Source organism: Dasypus novemcinctus, chromosome 29 (genome assembly GCF_030445035.2).
Source record: "Dasypus novemcinctus isolate mDasNov1 chromosome 29, mDasNov1.1.hap2, whole genome shotgun sequence".
Taxonomy (NCBI): domain Eukaryota; kingdom Metazoa; phylum Chordata; class Mammalia; order Cingulata; family Dasypodidae; genus Dasypus; species Dasypus novemcinctus.
In genome coordinates, this window is record NC_080701.1 from 22,409,364 (window position 1) to 22,433,335 (window position 23,972).

The 23,972-nt window shown below is 34.9% G+C and overlaps 1 protein-coding gene across 1 annotated transcript in view; it reads left to right on the forward strand.

The window, feature by feature from the left end:
• LOC131276532 (A disintegrin and metallopeptidase domain 3-like) overlaps window positions 1–23,972 on the forward strand; it is a gene marked incomplete at its 3' end in the record, with an annotated part of 109,543 nt that overhangs the window by 34,927 nt on the left and 50,644 nt on the right. Inside the window, exons 5-12 of the mRNA XM_058289817.2 lie at window positions 2,413–2,489; window positions 2,924–3,101; window positions 10,162–10,227; window positions 16,074–16,145; window positions 16,390–16,556; window positions 18,035–18,116; window positions 18,750–18,886; window positions 23,568–23,754. Coding sequence (XP_058145800.1) covers window positions 2,413–2,489; window positions 2,924–3,101; window positions 10,162–10,227; window positions 16,074–16,145; window positions 16,390–16,556; window positions 18,035–18,116; window positions 18,750–18,886; window positions 23,568–23,754 — 966 coding nt within the window. The remainder of the gene's footprint in view (window positions 1–2,412; window positions 2,490–2,923; window positions 3,102–10,161; window positions 10,228–16,073; window positions 16,146–16,389; window positions 16,557–18,034; window positions 18,117–18,749; window positions 18,887–23,567; window positions 23,755–23,972) is intronic.

Here is a 23,972-nt window from a genome sequence, read left to right on the forward strand (position 1 = left end):
GTTTCCCTCTCAGTCAGCTCCAGTGAGCCAGGGGTTTTACCCCAGTTTAATATCTTGGAGGTGGGGGAGGGGAGCATTTCCTGGCCACTATGGGGGCTTGGTAACTCACGTTTGTCTTTTTTGACTTCTTTATCTCTCTATCCATCAGCCTCCTCGGAGTTGTGTCTGCTGACCTCCAAAACAGGTCCCTTGGACAGGTTTTGGCTCTTTCTCCATTGTTTTCATAAGAGCATTCAGCTCTGCTTCTTAGTACATCACTGTCATTCCACAGCCCTGTCTTGCCATCATTTAATTCCCTGAGAACATGTTCATTTTTTTCCATTCTTTTCTTTATCTGTTCTTTTGTATATTCACTTCAGAGGCCATGTGTTCAAGCTCACTGATACTGTCCGTACCATCACTGTGGTTTTCAATCAGTCCAGCTTCCCCTCATGCCAGGGGCAGAGATAAAATGGCAGCTACCAACCTCCCTCTGACACGCACAGGTTCAAACTTTGGCCGCTCTTAGGATTATACTTTAGTCAGCCAAATTTACAATTATACTTTAGTAGCTGAAGTTGATCCCTGACCATCCCTTCTTCCCCTGTTTCTGGGAAATGGGGCTTCCAACTCCAGCACAGCATAGCTCCTGAAGTGACTTGTGCTGCCAGTGGAGAATGGACACCAGCCTTCATGGTGTGGAGTGCTCTACTCACGAATCTTGACGGCAGACGGGCAGTCTTCTCCTTCCATTCTTTCAAGGATCTTGCAGGATGCTCTTCTGGTCACCTGGACACCACATCAGGTGCTTGAGATAGCTCTGGGTGATTACTAACTGACTCTCAGAGCTCCTTACTCTCTTGCCATCTTTCCTGTAATTTGCTTTTTGAAACAGTTTTATTAAGGCTACTTCAAAATACTTGTCAGATATTTCCAATATCTAAATCATTTCAGTACTGGTGTCGGTTGCGTTTTCTCGTTCTAATTGTGATATTCTTGGTTCTTGTTAGGACGAGTGATTTTCAATTGTACCTGTGACATTTTCAATATGACATTAGGAAATTCTTGATTTTATTTAAACCTCCTATTTTAGAAAGTAGTTGCCAAGCTTATGTTTAGAGTTAGCATGGGCTACATTTCCAATGACAATTTAGCTTTTATAGGCTCTGCATCGTTATTTCTGGGCTTTCTTCATCTGGCTCCGCTGGAGCTCCTACTCTGTCTCTGCTGGTGTGGTGTGCAAGGAGAGATCGCCTTCCCAGATCACTTGGTGTTGCTAACTGTGGTGGGGGGATGTAACACCTATGAGATGGAGAGCATTTCTCCTCCTTATTCTCCAGCCACTGGCTGTTGGTTCACTTCCCACTCTATCTTTTCTGGTGCCCCTGGGTGAGGGAAGCACCTATCTTGGCCACACTTTGCTGCTGGGTTGGATATCTCATCAGAATCCTCTTCTCTCAATGGATACATGTCTAAGTTGCCAAGTATGGAACAACCTCTGAGACTGGGTGCAGGGTCAAGGCCTGGTTCACTTCTTCCTCTGGGTGAAGGGCTGGTAGCTATAGGGTCTGCTGGTGTCAGTACAGGTGGAGCAGGCTATGGATCTCCTCACTCAGGATTAGCTAGTTCTGTTGGTGTGGATTGATCAGGCATGCTCTTGTCACCAGATATTGGGCATAGGATGGGTCAGCCTGCCTGGGGCCTAATGACTCTGCTACTGGGGGCAGATCTTGGTTGCTGCTATCAGCGGATGAGGGACATGCCTAGTTTTAAGATAAGGTGAATGGTCATATATGGTGATGTTCATCTTGTGAATAGCATAGAGACAAATCCATAGGCAAGAATGTGATGACAATCAAATTTTTGTTATGTAAGACTAACAAAAAAAAGAAAAGACTGCTTCTAGGATCAATCAGCTTTAAAGGGAAGGGGAAAATCCTAGAAAATCAAGAAGAGAAACTAGGAAAGATTAGTGCTATGAAAATCAATGAGGGAGAGGTTTAAACTAAAAATGATCACTATGGCTAAATATTAAATAGAAATCAAGATGAAGAAATATCTGTTAAGGTATTTGAGGGTAACTTAGGAAAAACAAGGGAATATTCATAGTTGAAGTCAAATGAATGCTATTAATTACATTGATTCAGCAGTTACACACTTCACATTCAGGAAATGTGACTGAGAAAGAGAAGATGAAGATAGGAAGTAATTTGTTAGAAATTCAAAATACAGCAAGAATTATTGGGAGGCTGGAAGGCATGAGGGTTAAGAGTAAGAGATTCAAGATAGATGACAAGGAAATGAAATTACGGTTGATTGATATTAATGTAATGGCTTAACTGGAATGTTTGATGATACCTGAGAAGTAAAGATAAATACATATACTTTATTTTTAAACCGTTTACAAATGTATCATCACATACTTTTTTCCAGGGGCATTGCTTTTATCAAGGATATGTGGAAGAGATTCCAAAATCAGTTGTAACAGTTAGCACCTGTTCTGGACTCAGGTAATGGCTTATTCCAAAGATGTACACGATTGAAGATCTTGTGTGACCCTTAATTTTCAAGCACTTCTTGAAGGGTAGAGCCAAGGCAAAGAAAATGTAGACTCTGAATGTGTTTTCTTTCTCAGATACTTTAGTCCTTCACCCCTTTTCCTCTTATCGAAGTCTTCTATTCTCTTTGTCTCTATCCCAGGTTTGCAGTCAGCAAATTTACCCAGAAAAAACTTTAGGATTAAGAGTTTTCAAATTTTTTGCCACACTAAAACCACAACTACCTCATGCTCTTGCAGACACAAGGAGACATAAAATGTGGGTTTCAACTTCAAAGACCACTTGCATATTTATAGAAAATATTTTTAATTAATATTAATTTTCATTTCTCAGTAAGAAGTCTATACTAATTGCCTTTGTGTTTCTTTTTGTATTTGAATATTCAGGGGGTTACTGCAGTTGGAGAATGTCACTTATGGCATGGAGCCTTTGGAATCTGCTGTTCAATATGAGCATATACTTTATCAAATTAAGAATAATAAAATCGCTTTCTCCCCCTTACAAGAAAATTACCCAGTGACTCAATTTGATAACCAGTCCTACAGGATTCTTGTGAAATCAGAAGTGAGTAACCAATTTTTTGACATCTTTATTTTGCATTATTTTTGATAAACTTAATGATAGTGGACGTTCAAAAATTTGGAAAATTTTGAAAAACAAATTCAAATAACATTGATTATATTGAAAATTATTCTTATAGGGTATTTGTATTTAAAATATTTTTATGTTTATTCCTAAAATATTTTAAAAATGAAACAACTATAAACATAATTTAAAAGTCATCAAAATTCTTGCAACATGTTCTTCAAATTGTACGTGTAAACATAAAATAAATACATTTTATTATGTCGTATTCTGAAAAAATACATATATTTTCCTTTAATCAGTACATGAACTGCAAGAATGTATTAACTTTTTTGAACAGTCACACATTTTTATAACTAACTGCATCCAAGGGTAGGCATATTTTCAAAGGTTTTTGATGTATACTAACGTATATAGATATGCCAATTTCCCTCTTTAGACTGTTTTACTGATTGTCAGTTGGATAAATAAACATATATATATCCACAAATTCTCATCCAAACTGGATGTCACATTAATGAAAAGCAAACAAATAATAATAAAACTCTGATCTTTGATTTGTTATACAATAAATTCCATCTCACTGCTGCCATACCTTGCTTTTATTCATCTTGCCAAAGGTGTTAGAATGAGTCCAGGATAAAACAAATCTGACCTTTCAGAAACTTACAAATGTGATCATGAATGTAATACATGACACCAAACTTTACGCCAGGTCTGGAAACTATCTACCTGATGCAATATGATATTGGATTTGGTTCTAGATGATGCTTGCTATTGAAATAAATACTATTATATAGTAAATTGAAAAAAATATTAAAAGATTCTGTGAATACTCTCCTGTGGTGGGGATATATGGTTTGAAGAGATGGGCATGTCTTGGGAAATACTGATTACACCCACTTGAAGCCATGTCCCTCTGATCGATAAGCAAGAATAGAAGGATTAGATGAGATACAGACAACTCATATTCCCTGTTGCCTTGGTTTGGATCTCAGCACTCTTAGTCCATAGCCACAAGAACTTGGGCAAGTTTCATAACCTTTTTGTGTTTAAATTTATTCATCTGTAAAAAAGCAATACTAAAAATAATACCAAACACATTTACTTATGAGGACCAAAAAATTAATAAATTAAAATGACTTAGAATAGGATGTAGAAAAATTAAGACATTCAACAAATACCACTCCTCCTCCTCCTCTTAATATTTGCTTACCATATTCCTAGTGTGTATGGCATGGTAATCAGAAATAACCATGGAAAGTTTTTTTTTTAATTTTTTATTTTTTATGCAATGATCAAATAAAATAGAATAAGAATTTCAGAACCTAAGAAGAAACCTGGAAAGTCACTGTGGGAATGTAGATAACTGGGTTTTGGTATGTATTTGTGAATTTTATCCTTCATAGGTAACTCAATAATTGCTTATCATTGTGAATTTGATAGGCTTTTATCTATAGATTTAATTAAGCATGTTTTTTTACATTTATGAAAACAAGCACAAAGTAAGTGCATTATAAGCAGAATTGAAAAATAGAACAGAAACCAACCAATATACAGTGGAAAGCTTATTGATTAAAAGCACATTGGACTCACACATTTATCCCTTCCCCTTACTTAAACCCAGCTAAACTAAAAATAAGGGATTTTTAAAATGGCATAAGCGTCCATAAACAAGGAGAACAGGAAAGCAGTAGCAACAGTTAGATAGCAAATGGATAACAGATTTAGATGCCTCTAAAATCAGAGTCCTAAACTGGAAATTGGGATTGGCTATAGGAAACTGGATGTGTATTGCAGCGCCATTCAAGTTCTGGAATTGTCTGTCCAAATACCTTAGCAAGTGGGTATGAAAGTGAACCTAAGGAGGAACTAGGTGAAAATAATTGTTTCAGTATTCAGAAAACCAAACGCCTCTCCTCCTCTCCACATCAACTGCTTCTGCCCTCACCTTACAGACTATCTAAGGTTATTTTCCTTGGGGAGACTGTGAAATGGGGACACAAGTCACAGGTATATTCTATGTCACAACTTAGAGGGCATGCCATACTGAATTTAGTGTGATTAAGTTAATGCTGCATATTCAATATTGGGCACCAGCTTTACATTCACTAAGAAGAGCACTGGAGAAGGCTCTAGGTTATCCAACCAGAGAAATAGAAAACACCTAACAATATTGGCAGTAGGTTGTCCCACAAACAACCTAGCCAAACCACACTTAGTGAAGGCCACAACTCATCAGCTCCCAACAGGGTCACAGATATTGGAATTAGCTACTTAATGCTCAATTCCTAGTAGGTAGGGACAGCAGACATATGACGAAACAATTTACTGTAGATGATAGAGACATGAAAAACAATATTTGAGGCTATAGAGGATGAAGAAAGCAAAAGGATATAATATCCTCAGAGAGGCATGAGAAAATATTGCATCCACAAAATAACAACTGGGTACAATTAAAAGCACAACATTCAGCAGATAAATAGCAGTACTTTTTAATTAAAATATGCTACTAGAAATAAAAATCAAATGAACAAAATAATCCCTAAGAACAAAATAGAACAAAGAAATGACAGGGGCATTTGAGAAATAAGAAGATGACATTAAAATAGCAATATAGGTGATACCATAGGACTCCCAGTTAGAATACTGGAGAAAATTGGAGTTGAATAAATCACCAAAAATCCCAAGAAAAATTTTCTAGAATTATTTAACATGAATATCCATGTTAAATCATGTTAATCATTTCTCATTATCTTAGTTTCCTAAGGCTGCCATAATAAAATACCACAAACTGGGTGGCTGGAAACATGATATGCATTGCTCCACAGATTTAGAAACTAGAAATCTGAAGTCAAGGTATTGTACTCCTTCTGATATCTCTATGGAAGAATCTATTATGAAACAGATTCTCTTGGTTTTCGGTAGTGGCATCTTTCAGTCCCTGCATCTGTTGTCACATGACCATCTTCCCTTTCAATAGTGTCTTTTTAAAGGATGCCAGTCACACTGGATAAGGACCCTCCCTATTCCAGTAGGTCCTCATTTTCACTTGCCAAATTTCATCTGCAACAACTTTATTTACAAGTAAGTTCACATCCTGAGGGACAGGAGATTAGGACTTCCATATATGTTCTTAGGGGACAAAATTCAACCCGTAACAATTACACATGATAAATATATAGTATGTTGTGACATTTCCAAACAGTAATATTTGAAGTTGAAATGCTATGCTACAATTACTTAAAATTATGAGGCAAAATTACTGCCAGTCTGTAATTCAGTACCCAGCTGGAACTTCATAATCGGGATTTTTCATTAGAGCTATTTCTTTCTTTCTTAATGTGAAAAGCCCTTCCCAAATTAAAGCAAGCAAACAAACAGAAAGAAGACTCTAATCCTAAAATTCTACCCACAACGATACTAGTAGACAACCACTGTCACAACCAAATTCACATAGAATAGCTGCCAAACAGTGAGATTCAACCAAGTCAAAAGACTGTATACGAAGTCATTCTCAAACTGTATTCTTCATGAGACTCAAAATTAGGTTAAATAGCTATAGATTTTGAAGCAAACAGCAGGTTGTCTGTAAGAAACCCACTTGAAATATAAAAACACAGATAGATTAAAGGTAATTTAATTACTTATTACTGATGAAATTAAAAAGTTAATTTAGTTAAATTACTTTTAATTTTAGCATTTTTGGTTAATTCAAAGGTGATTTAGTTACTAATAATTGTCAATATTGGGTCAGCGGTAGTAGCAGATGCACCACACTACTGCAAGGTGTTGGAGGGCACTTGGGAGAGGGACTGTATGGGAACTCTCTACTTTCTGCACAGTTTTTCTGTAAAACTACAACTGCTCTGGAAATAGTCTATTAAATAAATAAGGTACATTAGGAAAAACCCACTGGCAATACCAAGATGTAGTGTGGTTTATATGTGGAGCTTTATAAATAAACAATGGGCCCTCCTTTGGGCTTCTTGGACACCAAGCAAGTCACTCACAAAAGTGGACAGATTCAGACTGGTTTTGGCCATTGCTAAAACAAAGTGCAGGACTGTGGGACAGTGAATTAATTTCTATAACTCCTATAGAGGATATGCAATACCCCAACCATTTTTGAATAGTGAAGTTCCTATTATAATGTTAATGCAAGAGAAAAACATTCTTTTTCAAGAATTCTGAGAACATAATGCTGATGGGACTGTGTGACAAAATTACTTAAATCAGTACAACCAAAAAGGAATTGAATCAAACTATTAAAAGTTTTATGTAAGAAACCATAGGATCATATCAGTAGATACAGAAAGTGTTTGCAAAATTCAGCACCCATTCATGATCAAAAGTAGGAATAGAATGATCTTCTTTAATGCAGTAGTGATTATCTATGAAAAGCCTAGAGCTAACATAGTGAATTCATCTGACATAATACTTTACCCCTAATTTTGGGAACAAGGCAGGGATTTCTGTCCTCAAGATATTTAGATAATGAAATAGGAATAATAACAACAATAATAATAAAAGCCATACTGATTGGACAGGAAAAGGTAATTTCATTTCTATACATGACCTAATTATTTACATAGAAAGTCCTAAAGGATAGCCATACATCCTATCACGACTGATAAGTGAGTTTAGCAAGGTCACAGAATACAATGGTAAATATACAGGAATTGACATTATTAAGATGTCCATTCCACCCCCCCCAAATGTATCTATATATTCAATGCAATGCCACTCAAAATTCCAGAAAACATTTTTGTAGAAATTAGTTCTCAGATTTATAAGGAAATGCAAATGTCCTAGAATAGTCAAACAGTTTAAAAAAGAAGAACAAATGGCTGAGTGTATTAGTCAGAGTTTTCAAGAGTAACAGAACTGTCAGGAGAGAGAGAGAGAGAGAGAGAGAGAGAAATATATAAATATTAAATATTAGGAGGTTTATAATAGGAATAGGCTCAGCAGAACAGAACATGGGGATTTGCCAATCTGAATTCTGAAGGGCAAGGTGCAAATTGGAAACTTGATGGTGACTTTGAATTCCCTAGGAGAAGCCTGGAGTTGTGAACAGGAGTTTTGAACTCCAGTGAAGGTTTTGATGAATTCCCCAGAATCTGGCTGTTTGAAGAAGAGATAGAAATTCTTCTTTCTGACTGCTGAAATCATCAGTTCTCCTTTTAAGGCCTTGCACTGATTAGATAAGGAGACTCCTCTTTTGAGGATTGTGGATATATCAGCCATAGATATAATCAACTGACTAATGATTTAGATCCATACATGAAATAGCCTCACAGTAACCATCAGGGTAGTTACTTGACCAAACAACTGGATACTGTAACCCAGCCAAATTGACACATGAAATTGTCCATCCCAAGGATATACATTATTTTTTCTTAAAGGACCATACGGTAAATATTTTAGGCTTGCAGGAAATGGGATCTCTATTGCAACTGCTGAATTTTGCCTTTGTAGCCTGAAAGCATCAGATAAAATATCTAGATAAATGGATGTGGCTGTGTTCCAATAAAATATTACTTCCTAAAACATTTGGCCAGCCTGAACTCTGCTATTGAGCTAAAGTAATCAGGATGTGTGGTGTTGGCATAACAGTGAACAATATATGTAGAACAGAACAAAGAGAACAGAAATAGTCCGGCATGTTGTTGATTGATTGATTGACTTTCCATAAACATGCCTATAAATTTAAAAGATAACGAATCATCTTTTGAACTGAAGATGCTGGAACAACTGGACATCTCTATGGAAAAAATGACTCTTGATCCTTAAGCAGCACTATGGAAAGAACTTAAATTGAAACACATTTAAATATCAAGGAAAAATATAAAATTTCTAGTAAGAAATTTGGGTGTTGCCAACCTAACGACTAATAATAGCATAAAAATTTTTCAATATCATTAATCACCAGGGAACAGTAATAAGATAGCCATGTAAGCCAACTTGATGGATAAAATGAAAAAAATCATAATATCCAATATAAGCAACTGGAACTCTTATTAATTGTTGGTAAGAATATAAATTATTCAAACCACTTTAAAAAGCAATTTGGCATTTCATCCTACTCTACACATCCACAATTGCCATATGACTCAGTTGTTCCACTTCTAGGTATATCCCAAGAAAACCAAACAATGGCCTGTACTTACATAGTCATATTAGCTTTGGTTATAATAATTAAAAGGTGTAAATAATCCAAATGACTACCAACAGTTGAATGTATAAACAAATTGTAATGTATCTCTAAAATGGCACACTACTTAGCAATAAAAATGAGTCAACTATTAATAATCACAATGACACACGTGAATGCTGAGTGAAAGAAGCCATGTATAAAAGAATGTACACCCTATGATTCCATTTATATGAAATTCTAGAAGGGACTATTCTAGCTAATAGTGAGAGAAAGCAGATCATTGTTTGCCTTTAGCCTCTTCCCTTGGAAGAGGGAGATGGTTAACATTCTTTATTGTAATTGTGGAAATTGATACATGGATGTATACATTAATTGCAACTCTTCTAATTGTATACTTAAAATGGCTTTATTTATTGAATGTAAACAAAACCTCAATAAAGTTGATTTAGAAAATTGAAAGTATGGAAATAACAAGAATCTAGAGGCAACGTTTGTGAGAAAGTTGATGGAACTTGGAAGAGAGGTCCCAGAGGACACACGGGAAGGTTTTGAGAGAAAGGAAATAAGATTCTCTTCTCACTGCAGTGAATTTTTGAGTCTTTAATTATCAAGAATATAAATTAAAGGAAAAGCTTTTGATTTGCTCCTAAAACTGTCATTTGGAATCCCATCTGCTTATTTACATAGTGTTCATCTATCATTCTCTCTCTCTACCTCTATCACTACATCATATGTATCTCTATATATCTATATCTATTCTCTATATATCTCTCTCTGTGTATACATACATATGTGTGTGCATGTGTGGATCATGTATGTGATAATGACAAAAAAGAATTTTGAAAATGTTTTATTTAACTCATGTCCTTTGTTTCACAGAAGAATTCAGAGGTTGACCTGTTGAAAAGAAATTTAAAAATACTGATCGTTATGGATAAGGCCTTGGTATGCATACTTGATAATTTAATTGCATCTTTTTGTATTTAAATTCAAGTATTAAATGAAATAGAAATTTCCTTTGCTCTGTTCAAAAATATGTGCCTCAGTGAGCAGGACATAAAGAAATGTTAATTACCTTTACATTGACATAGGGGAAGCAATGTTTATATAGAGATTTCCAAATCAGAGAATTCTAGCAATAATGTATGTCTTTTTACAGAAGGATTTTATTAGAGTATAATCTCCTAGATTATAACTAGCTACATTTATTTCAGTATTCACCCCAAATCTTGGTGAAAACTCTCTTCCTTAAACATATGCCCATTTTAAACAGCCCAGCTATTGCATTTATTACTCAATTGGAGAGTCTTGTTATTAAGTATTATCTTTTATAATGTTACTTTATGTTTTGTAATCACTTGTGTTTTGTTTGAAGTTGTGTGTGGGAAGAATCATTCATAAGAATATTCATTTGGCAATGGAGATTTTTTTAAACACAATTATAGCAAAGACTTATGGGCAGTAAGTTTACAAAATTTGATTTGTACATTGTCACCAGTATTTTGTACAAAATCTTTTCATGAGCATCCTAATGTGGATTTTACCCATAAAAGGAAATCTTTAGATCTTTCAATCATTTAATTAAAAAATAATTTCAGGAAAGTATAGATGAACAAATAATACAGGAAATGCACACACAATTTTAGGACAAGAAAATGCATTGTATGTATACCTTTCCTTCACATACTATTTTAAAAACTATTTTATAATATTTTCTCACATATTCATGAAATATTATTTCAATGTAATTTTAATGTTTATATAATGTCCAATTAATATTTTAAACTCCAATTTAATAGGATTTACTAGCAGATTCCCTTTTTGGATCATTTAGACTTTTGATGTTGTTCCATGAGGACTACTACTATTTGGCCTAAAAACCAGGATTCCAATAATTGGAATTATGCTCTGCCACAGCTGCCTCCCTGAGGTCACTAAAATTAAATTTTCCCCACTCCACTTAGCTTATATCTTCTTACCATTCTTACAACAAAGAAAGGCATTTTATTATTTCTTCTTTTTTTATTATCTTTTTAAAAAAAGATCCATAGATCACACAAAATGTTACATTAAAAAATATAAGAGATTCCCATATACCCCACTCCCCACACCCCCCGCTCCTCCCACATTGACAACTTCTTTCATTAATGTGGTACATTCATTGCATTTGATGAGTACATTTTGGAGCATTGCTACACAACATGGATTATAGTTTGTGTTGAAGGTTACACTATCTCTCCCAGTCCATTCTGTGGGTTATGGCAGGATGTATAATGTCCTGCATCTGTCCCTGCCATATCACTCAGGACAACTCCAAGTCCTGAAAATGCCCCCATATCACACCTCCTTTTCCCTCTCCCTGCCTTCAGCAACTCCCGTGGCCACTGTCTCCCCATCAATGATATAATCAAAGAAAGGCATTTTACATGAAAAGGGCATGGAAAGAAAAAGAGTGTTCTATGACATCCTATGATTAGTATTTCCCTCATTTTAGATTAAAACTTTCTGTTTTTATTTATAAAGTGTATTTCTGGTAAACAGGGTATTGTGATTTGTTGTTCTTTACCCCCCTAGTTAGTTAATACCTACTTTTTCATTGCAGTGTTTAGCCGATTTATGCTTATTGAAAGTACAGATAACTATGGATAATACATTGTTATTAGTGTTCTATTTGTGCTATTGATTGTTTGCTCCTTTGGATTAATGGATTATTTTTAGCATTTCATTTTATCTTTTATATTGGCGTTTCTCCCCCTATGCCTTTTTTCTCCCTCTGAGTAGTTTCTCTTGGTATTCCAATTAGCATCCTTTATTTATCCTAACCAATCTTGAATTAATGTTACACTTCATATTAATATAAGAGGCTTATAACAGTTAAATTCCATTTAGCCCCTATCATCTTTTGTGGTTTTGTGTATTTTACATCCCACGTGCTATAAACCTCAAGAGAATTTTTTTCCTTTTTTTTAAAAAAAGTATTATTTATTTCTCTCCCCTTCTCCCCCGCGCCCCGTTGTCTGTTCTCTGTGTCCATTCACTGTGTGTTCTTCTGTGTCTGTTTGCATTCTTGTTAGTGGCACCGGGAATCTGTCTCTTTTTGTTGCATCATCTTGCTGCATCAGCTCTCTGTGTGTGTGGTGCCGCTCCTGGGTGGGCTGTGCTTTTATTGCATGGGGCGGCTTTCCTTAGGGGGCATACTCCTTGCGCGTGGGGCTCCCCTACGCGGGGGACACCCCTGCGTGGCACAACACTCCTTGTGCGCATCAGCACTGCGCATGGGCCAGCTCATCACATGGGTCAGGAGGCCCCGGGGTTTGAACCCTGGACCTCCCATGTGGTAGGCAGACGCTCTATCAATTGAGCCAAATCCACTTCCCTTCTTTATTCTTAAAGAAGCTTTAGATTACATAAATGTTATATCGAAAAACAGAATCTACATCTGTAAGCAACACAGTTCCATCCATCTGCCCCATGGGATCTAAGCCCCCTCTCAGTCAGCAGCAGAGTGGGCCTCATCATCCCCAAATCCTCAAGACTGAGGAATGAACAAATATAAGGGGGCTGCCGCTATGAACTTAGGTAGACATTATTATTCTAGTAATAGAAGAACTTTTAACACTGATTTAAAGATAATGGTCATGGGAGATTCTGAGGGGAGGGAGAGGGAAGAATCGGTGTAATATGGGGCATTTCAGGTACATTAGAAAGATAATTTACTTTTTAAATAAATAGTCAATTTTTGTCTAAAGAAATTATGAAAAGAAAAAAAATCTTCATTTTTCTCTCTATATTTATCATTTCTAAAGCTCTGATCCTGTCTTGTAGGTTTGTGTTTCTATTTCTCTTTAGCCTGTAGATGATTCTCTCTGCTTTTGTTTATCCAATAATACCTTTATTTCACCTTGACATTTTAAACATTTTATTTGAAAATAATTTCAAACTCTCAAAAAAGTTAGCAGAATGATAATGCAAATACCATCTCCCTTCTCTTTATCCAGATTTATTTATTATTAATATTTTATCCCATTATCATCTATGTTCTCTCAATTTCAGAATAACATGCAAATTGCTTTGTGGACCTTAACATCAGTGTTTTTTCACAAGACTATGGCCATTCTCTTATATAATCACAGAACAGTTACTACGTGATTAAATATAACATTGGTTTTAAAAAGCTTTTATCACATTCACTTTAGCTCAATTGCATTGTGGTTACATAATGTGATCTAAGCAACACGTTTTATATTCAAATAACTCTTTTATAGCCTAGTATATGCCAATTTATCGAAAGCTTTCATTTATTTTTGAAAAGAGACATTCTCTCACTGTTGTATACAAGCTCTTACACATATACATTGTTTCCAACATTTGCTTGGGTTTTCCAACCTTACATATATAATTACCTTATCTATCAATTGTTAAGAGAACTGTTTAAGAAAATCACCTACTGTGATGGTCAACATATAATTCTGTTAAATTTAGCTTTATCTATTTTCTAGCTGTGAAACTAGTTATAAGCAAGTTTATAATGTTTCCATCGCTCTGATTAATTAAATGTTTTATTTACCTGTTGTAGTAATCCTTATGCCCATGCATTTTTTGCTTTTGACCATTACTCAAATTAATAAAACTACATGAGCTTTTTGTCTAGTATTTTCCTGATCTATCTTTTCATCCTTTGACTCAATATTTTATGACCTTACGTATTTTTTCCCAAACTTAAAAATATGTCTTTCTTTCAAGTGAAGCAAACATAATCAGTTTGACCATGATCAAGATAAGCAATATATAATTTATAACATTTGCAGCTAATTTTTTATATATATATTATATATATATATATATATTTTTTAAAGATTTATTTATTTAATTCCCCCCCTCCCCTGGTTGTCTGTTCTTGGTGTCTATTTGCTGCGTCTTGTTTCTTTGTCTGCTTCTGTTGTCGTCAGTGGCACGGGAAGTGTGGGCGGCGCCATTCCTGGGCAGGCTGCTCTTTCTTTTTCACGCTGGGCGGCTTTCCTCACGGGCGCACTCCTTGCGCTTGGGGCTACCCCACGCGGGGGACACCCTTGCGCGCATCAGCGCTGCGCATGGCCAGCTCCACACGGGTCAAGGAGGCCCGGGGTTTGAACCGCGGACCTCCCATATGGTAGACGGATGCCCTAACCACTGGGCCAAAGTCCGTTTTCCAACATTTGCAGCACATTTTTTTTCCCTTCAACTTCCCAGAGGTGTAGAACAGTTGCTATTTAAATATAGCACGATATATTAGCATTCAGGTTTTTACAAGAAAAGGATTAAAAACAGAATAACTCTGTTATATATCACTAACACATTACCCCAGGGTCAAAAGACTTTGCTTAGTGCTAAATACATCTGCACTGGTTTTTAAATTTCATTTTATTTAAGTATATAGTTCCTACATGAACGTACATAAACAATATATAGTAAAAGTTGTGTATTTAAAAATAAACGTGCATAACATCATACTAGGGTCACATATATCAACCCACCACCGCCAACTTGCATTGCTGTGAAATTTTGTACAAACTATGCAAGAATATCGTCAAAATATTACTACTAACTATAGTCCATATTTTATAGTTGGTGTGTTTTTCCCCCAAACCCACTGTTTTATTTTTTGAAATATATTATTACAGAGGTTGTGAACTTACAAAACAATCATACGCATGTGTAGAATTCCCATACAGCACCCCTTCACCAACACACCACGCTGTGGTGGAACATTTGTTACAGATTATGAGGTAATATCATCAGGCAATTACCATCAACCAGGGTCCATAGCATATATTTAGCACACTTTTCTCATACCTCCCCCCATTATCAACAATGACCTTGTACTTTAAGGGCTTTTATTTTAACCTGCGGTAAAGTTTAGTGGTTTTTTTGGTACGCTTTGTTATTGAAATAGAGTTTTGCCCGTTAATATTTTGTGATAACTGATATAGTTGGATTCATTTCCAAAATTATACTTTTGCATTCCACCGTTTTGCTTTTCATATGTTTAGCCTTGAAAAATCACCTTCATTCACAGCACACGTGCTACCTGTTGTAAGGATACACTATGGTTTATTGGAGGAGCTTACAGAGAAGTAGCAAAGTGTGACCAATCTCCCGCAATATGGAGCTCAGAGAACAGAAGGAAAAGATTTCTTTTGTCTCTGTCTAAAGGAACTCTATCTACTCCATTATATTTTCTGTCAACAGTCTTCTGCAGGCTTGGTGGACATTATCGAAGATACCAAGCTGCCACTTTTCATGTTTTTGGTGCACATGTAGAATTTTGGAGTAAATAATAATAATATTTGTTTCCTTGAATAAGGCCATAGTCTTGAAATTGTTCACTATTACAATACTCAGACTCTAGTTTTGAAAAGCACATTGTTTAGCCAGTGTATATGGTTATCTTACTGAGAAAATGATAAATAACAGCAGCATACTATAATAGATAAAATAGGCCTCAGTTAGAAATTTATTTCAATCATGAGATTTTCACACTTACTAAGGATGTGATCTTGGAACCTTACTCTTCCATCCTATATCTATAAAGAAGAAAATAATAAAAATGATCTCATTTTAATATTATTGACTAATACGTAAAGTCCCTAGATTTCTGCCTCATATTAAGTAAATTCTTGATAAATCTTAATTCTGCCTCTATTCCTTCACCAGAGCACTGAATCATTTTAAAATGTTATGCTTTATATCCATTTTATATATGGTAGTTTAATAATTTTCACTAGTGATATAACACAGAATTTTTCTTTTAGTTCGATTATATGGGCTCTGAGATATCAATTGCAACTGAAAAGGTTGTCCATATCTTTGGTCTTCTCAATACTGTAAGTATTTATGTTTCACCTCTAAATATTAATTATTATTATCAATACACTAAAATTGTCTATATAGAAAACCATTTGCATTTTTATAAAACGTATAGTCCTGCCATCTAGTCTCATCCACCAAAAACTAGATCTCCAAAATGTAGGGAATTTAAAATACATTAAGTATAGAGATTTAAAGTGGTATTTTAAAATTATATTTCTTATTGCCCCAAACCACATAGCATGAATCTTCTGTTTTCAGATATTTTCCCACTTTAAAATGACTGTTACCCTATCTTATTTGGAGTTCTGGTCAGACAAAAATAAGATTTCAACGGACGGGAATGCTGATGATATACTCCAACGTTTTTTGTCATGGAAACAAAAATCTTTGACTCAAAGGTCCTCTGATATGGCATACTTCTTAATGTAAGCACTTTGTTTTACGTCGCTATGGGAGTTATCAAACTATTTGATATTCTAAATATTAAGATTATATGCAAATTTTAAAATGTATCATAAAAGGATATCTTAAAGAGGAATGTGCATATACTGTGCAGTAAAATGCAAAATGTAAAAATTTGATAACAATATGAGACATTAAATCATGGAAGTTCATTCTTCTCAAAGAGAAGAAATGGAAATGTAATGGTATGGAACATATAGAGGGCCTCAGGGTAAGCATGGGGCATTTGTGTTTTTCTTAACAGTTTTCCTCTGTGAAAAAGAATTGAAACCATCATTTCAATATCAAAACAAACATAATATTAATTAACAATGCAATGCTAATGTATAATGTTGAATACAACATGAGACATTAAAATAGTTCATACGTGAAATGGACTACTTTATTATCCCCATGGTCACCAGAAATACTTAAAATGGAGCTATTTAACTTTTTTTCTCTGAATCTTTCAAGGTTTTTAAAAAATAGGTTTTTGTTGCACTAATTTGTTTTTTTTTTTTTTTTGATGCAAAAAACGAAAACACAATCCTAAAGATTTTAAGCAATAAGGAATATATTTATAACTCTCTTGGTATTTCTCGTGGAATCTAAGGTTAGGTTTGGAGATTCAGAAGTGAGGATACTTCCTACACCCTGTTTCTTTTCTACCTAGCGAGTCTACTGCATATTCCATTGCCCTTTTCCTTCTTCCTGAATCCAAGACTTCTTGTAAATTTTCTTTTTACCTTTTTAAAGATTTATTTATTTATTTATTTATCTCCCCTTCCCCCTTCCCCACCCCGGTTGTCTGTTCTCTGCATCTTCTTCGTCCGCTTCTGTTGTTGTCAGCGGCACAGGAATCTGTGTTTCTTTTTGTTGTGTCATCTTGCTGTGTCAGCTCTCCATGTGGGCGGTGCCATTCCTGGGCAGGCTGCACTTTCTTTCGCGCTGGGCGGCTCTCCTTACAGGGTGCACTCCCCTACGTGGGGGACACCCCTGTGTGGCACGGCACTCCTTGCGTGCATCAGCACTGCGCAAGGGCCAGCTCCACACGGGTCAAGGAGGCCCCGGGTTTGAACCGCGGCCCTAACCACTGGGCCAAGTCCGCCACCAACTTTCTGGTTTCACTGTGGACAAATTATGACCATTAGCATATCCTGATTATTACACCTTACAGTTATTTGATTCCAGTGATGACAACAATGATAATTTATTTGGTGAGGATTAGGTATTTCTATGCTTTGGTGTATGTAACATACAATGTTAAAATCTTTAGAACTTATCTTTATAGAAACTAAGAAAAATTACCCAAATGCAAAATGATTGGAAGCATAAGACCTGATATGTAATATCCATGTTTTAAAGGAAGTATGACTTTACTGAGGAATCCAATATTTAAAAGATCATTAAGTTATTCATCATTTAAAATATGTTCATTCATAAGAATATTTTTATTATTTAGTTATAGGGACCATCCTAATTATGTGGGAGCAACGTATCATGGAATGGCATGCAATCCAAACTTTGCTGCAGGAATTGCTCTGGTATGCATTTTTATTTCTTCAGCAATTATATCACATTTAAGAGTTAACATCTATTTCTAGAAATAAAATTATATGCAGTGTATCCTTCACATAATTTTGTCAAATATTTATAAAATGCTTATTTAAAGTTTGAAACTCAAAATTTTTTTTAAAACAAAAGAAGTTCCATTCACATGGTACTACACTAGTCTTCCATTTAATTTGACTCTCATAAAATTATTTTTGAGTTCGAAGCTAATTGTGAATTCAATACTTTAGAATCTGATTGTATTTTCCAAGTGTTCACTTGAAAAATAATATATTTATTGAGACAATGTTCCAAATATTGAAAATGTTTTTGAATTATTTTGGAATTTAATTCAATAAAAAGTTAAAAAATATATGATTGGGTTGATCTTACTTTATTATATTGAAAACCATTTGTTTGAAAAGAACTGTTACTCACAAAGAGCAACACAATTTATTTCATTTTTTCCCCAAGATCTTAATAAAATAATTAGTTTTCATTTATCATTTTCCGAAATTTGTAACTGTATTAGGTAATATGGTCAAAAGTGCTTCAGAAGATTGAAGGTGTGAAAAAGTAAGTTAGACAACAATGCTGCTCTTCTCTCTCTTTTTTTTTCTACTTAGTATGCCAAGTCGGTAACTTTAGAGGCATTTTCAGTTGTTATGGCACAGTTGCTTGGAATTAGTCTGGGATTAACATATGATGATGTCTACAATTGTTACTGTCCAGGAACTACCTGCATAATGAATCCTGAAGCAATGTAAGGTGATACTTTGGTCCAATCTACATCTTCTCTTGGAAAAATATTTATATTAGCCATTGGTGTATAATCTCTTGCAAAAGAACTTGATTATTTTTATTAAATATATATTTGTTTATATAAAACTTGTTATCAAACATGAGTATAAGTTGTTGAAGGAAAGTGCACTAAGTAGTTCTGAATGTTATGGTATGGAAAGAAAGTGGATGTTGATGATGACTACCTGGAGTTAATTAGGGTCTTAAGTGGAAATTCCTTCCTTCCTTCCTTCTTAAATTTGTAATGAGGATCTACTGTGTCCCAAGTGTAGTGTTAATTGGCCTTACCAAGCAACAACAATAACACACACACAATAACAAAAACCTGAAAACAGATAGATTTGTCCTAAATATGTTATTCCATTAAGGACAGAAAATATAAAATAGACATAAGAATAAACAAAATAAGAATTGCTTGCAACAGATGCCAAGAAAGAATAGTAAGGTACTATTATGAAGACTATATGGAGAGAAAGAATTGTATCTGATAAGGTGGTTTAGGTAGTATGTCTACTTATATTGAGACCTGCAAGAGAAGAAATTAATCTGGTCATATAAAGAGCTTGTTGAAGAGCTTTTCAGGATCAGCACTTAAAATGATACTTGCATGGGAATTAGCTTGAGATACTCAATGATCATTTGAAGGAAAGCAATTGAGGGAGGGAAAAATTAAGTAAAAGACAATGGGGCTAAAGAATGATGTCAGGAGAGGAAGTCCATGATATTAATATAGGAAAGGGAGGAAAGAGCCATAACAAGCAGTCATGATATGCGAATTTGATTTCATGATAAATATAGAAAATTGTATTTTAATAGGTTTATATAGTAAGAATAATAAAAGATTATCTTGTAAAATGAATGTAAAATATATCAGGGGAGAAAAACAGTGATATTTTGGAGATGAGGATTTTTATAATGAACTAGTTTATTGGAATGAAAGAAAGGGAGATGTCAAGAATTATTTTTAGGCTTTTGGGTATTATATCTTATTAACAAATGTTAAAAGGCCAATATTTTAAGCAAGATTAAAAGTGGGAAGAACTTCAGACATTTTGTATATGTTGAATTTAGGGTATTCTTCATCATTCAAATAGAGTTGTTACTTATATGGGTTAAATAATGGATCTGGTTCCCAAAAGGCAAGAGATTTAAGATGTGTGATCCATCAGCATATTTTAACTGGAGTTGAAAACATGTAAAAAGATGAGATTGTTTAGAAGTTATAGAATAAAAAAAGGTGGCTTAAGAGCAAGCTTTGAGTAACTGTCAGATTTACAAGTTGAACAGGGCAGAAAAAAGCAACACAGGGTGAGAAGGAGCAGAAGAAACTGGTAGTACAAGAACGAGATAGTATGGAGGCTTGGAAACAGGGAGGAAGGAGTTTTAAATACGGGGAGAAAATGGCAACAGTGAGGTAAAATCATCAGCATGATAACCTCTCCAAATTCTCATACAAAGTAGAACAACCAGGAAAACACACAAACATACAACAAAAGACCATACTACATGTTCCCCAAACATGTGTATGTATATAACATATAGTGTAACAAATTGTGGGACTAATCCATTGACAAAAAAAAATAATACAACTGTGTAGGAGGTGGGAGAAGGGACACAAAAGTATTATTGAAAACCTTACAAACCAGGGAACCCAGAAATCAGTAAAGTAATCTGCCCCAAGACCTGGCTGTCTTCACTAGTTCTGGAAGATCAGGTACATTGTGCCATAACAGGAGACTAATGTAGTGGGGATTTTGTGAATTGCAGCTGAGAGCAATGGCACTGTGGAAACTTCTTAAGATGGTAGTATGGCCTTGGTCTGTGTCTTAAGAAATCTGATAAAAGTGATTATATGTACCTCCCAGAGCATGGTTTTATTCTCTACTAACAGGAACCAGTGCATGTTGGGAAAATGACTGATTCCAACACTTAAAGAAAATACAAACTGGAATATCTTATCTCAGGAAATAAGGAGGTGCTCAAAGAATGATGGAAATTTATCAAAGGGAAAAAAAGTCTATCCGAAGGGGTTCCCACTGCTCAAATCTGGGGCAACTTGAGTGTCAAAAACAATATTGATAGTAACAGATTATAACCCGTTGGGTAAAATAGGAAAGCGTGAGTCCATACTGATATGAATGCATATCCAAGACAGCGACCTTAATCTCATCATGAAGAAACATCCCATGTACCTAAATTGAGGAACACTACCAAATAATATCATAAAACATTTAAAGGTCATACAAGTCAACAAAAACATAGGCAAGTAAACTAAGGAGGCATGACATTTATATGTAATGCTTTATTCTGAACTGGATCCTTTCACTACAAAACTCCAATACAATGACATTTGTGGAAGTATGAGAAGAGTCTGAGGATTAGAGTTGTTAATGTATAATCTTTAATGTATTGATTTTGATGGGTCTATTGTGCCTATGTAGGAGAATTCATTTCTGTGTAAGGATTACACAGAAAAATATTTAGAATTATCAGGGCAATGTGTTGGCACGTTATTAGTAACTCGGTCAGGAATCAAAATTTATTCTTTATATGATATTTCCATTATTTCTGTGGGTTTGAGTTTGTTACAAAATCAAGTAAAAACTCATCAAACAGTACACTTAAAATACAAGTTGATAATTATAAAAATAATCTAGAGCTAATATGTTTCATACACTTCTGTATTATTTTAATTGATTAATTTTGTTACCAAAGAACACGTGATTTTTTCATTAACACAATCAACTGTCTTTTTTCCTTCAGTTTTCCATATAAACTTCCCAGTATGTTCTGTTTTCTTAATGTATTGATGCTTCTTATAATAATGAACATAATAATAGTTGGAAACATTTAAATAGGGCTTATTATGTGCTTAAGCATCTTTCTGTGTTTTAACTCATTGTCACTCATGTAAATTGCATGACTACCACAGAAGGACATTTTCCACCCCATCTTAACTTCTTCTGGTAGCTAGATGTTGTAACCTGACTGAAGTATTACATCAAATTTTAGTAGAAACGAACTTATTGCTTTTATTTATTTATCTTATTATCTTATATTCTTATTCATATAGGCTACAGAATATTTGGTCTAGAAAATTAGAATTGAGGCACACTAAATTGCTATTGATTTAAGGACAAGCACATTCTATGGGGGCAAACAACTGTATTAACAGTAAGATTTAAATACAAACAAACCATATAAGGCCTTTATTGTTTACAAGATTTAAAAACAAATAATATTGCGAAGTAAGACCAACTGGGAGTTTTAAAAAATAGTGAAACATGGAACAGATTTCTATAAAACAAAAGATATGTCTCTCTAAACACCTATGGTTTCCCAAGGAAATTCCTTTCTTTTTTTTTTTTCCCTACACTTCAAGGAAAACGTTTTTTTAGATACTTAGATAACATAAATGTTACAAAGAAAAATGTAGATGATTCCTGCGAGGCTCACTCCCTCCCCCTCCCACACTTTCCCACATTAACAGCATCCTTCACTAGTGTGATACATTTGTTAAAATTGATGAACACATTGGAGCATTGCCACTAAGTGTGGATTATAGTTTACCTTATAGTTTAAACTCTCTCCCACACAATTTTGTAAGTTATGACAAGATATATAATGACTTGTATCTGTCATTGCAGCGTCATTCAGGACAATTTCAATGTCCTGAAAATGCCCCCATATTGCACCTATTTTTCCCTCTCCCATCCCTCAAGACCTCCACATCCATGATAAAAGTTCTTCCATTGCTAGAATAACAGTAAGTCTATAGTAGAATAGCAGTAAATCTCCTTAAATCCATCGTTCATTCCCCTATCCTGAAGATTCTGTTATGGTGATGCCCACTCTGCCTCTAATTGAGAGGGGGCTTAGATCCCATGGGGCAGATGTATGGGACTATCTTGCTTGCAGTTGCAGACTCTCTCTGTTCCTTGGGATGGTCATTGTCAATCATCATTTCCTTGTTAGTTGTCCTGGGTGAGTTCAATGAATTCAAGAGTAGGTGTTGCAACTCTGTTGAGATTCAGGGCTCGACTGGCAAATGGAAAGCCCAAAGATTTAAGTCTCTTGGACATATACCTATCAACTCTAGTACTAACTGTAGGTTCAATAGAAGGGGTGGAAGAGCCATGTGTAGGGAAACCACAACTGAGTCCAACTCTGTCACAGTGGGAAGCATAAATTCCAAAGTAGGGCCCACTGGCAGGGCACTAAACTCCTGAGTATCTGCCCTGCCTATCGTGTCTGGATATCTCCAGAGTCCTCAGGAGTGCTGCTATGTGAGTCAATATTTACTGTGGTAGTCAATGAGCTCCTGCTGAGACTTGCCTGAGCGTAACCTCTGGGATGACCTCCCGACTCACTTTGAAGTCTCTTAGCCATATAAACTCATTTGTCTTTGCCCTTTCCCACTTTCGTCAAGGTGTTTTTCCATTTGCAAAATTAATTTCTATTTTCTTGGTAGTAGTAAAATTAAAAAGTAAATTGGAATCAGAATTGAACATATATTAAGTAAATGAAAACATTCTTGCTTTGCCTCATCTAAGTGAAGTAGTATAGAACTTACATTACCTTATTGTGTATTACATTAATATTGACTTTATTCCATTTATCTGAGGACTGTAATTTAATTTTAGACATTCCCATGGTGTAAAGTTTTTTAGCAGTTGCAACATGGATGAATATAAACGTACAGTGTCACAGCCTGCATTTGAATGTCTTCAGATTAAAACACCTACAGAAATGGTTTCTAAAGTAAGCACAAGTATTTGTGGCAATGGAATTTTGGAAAGTACAGAGCAATGCGATTGTGGCTTACCAGAGGTTAGTGACCAATATTAGTAGTATTTCAAAATATTTGTTTTTTAGTTATTCATTTAGTATTATAAATATCGATGCAGTGTAATAGGGGAAGATCTTGTTTTTCAAATGCTGCTCTAGTGTATCGCATATCTAATACAAGGATATATGGACCATGAGACAACTGACTCATCCTGGGTTTGAACCTTGTAAAGAATTGAATGTGGGGTAAGTTCAGACTG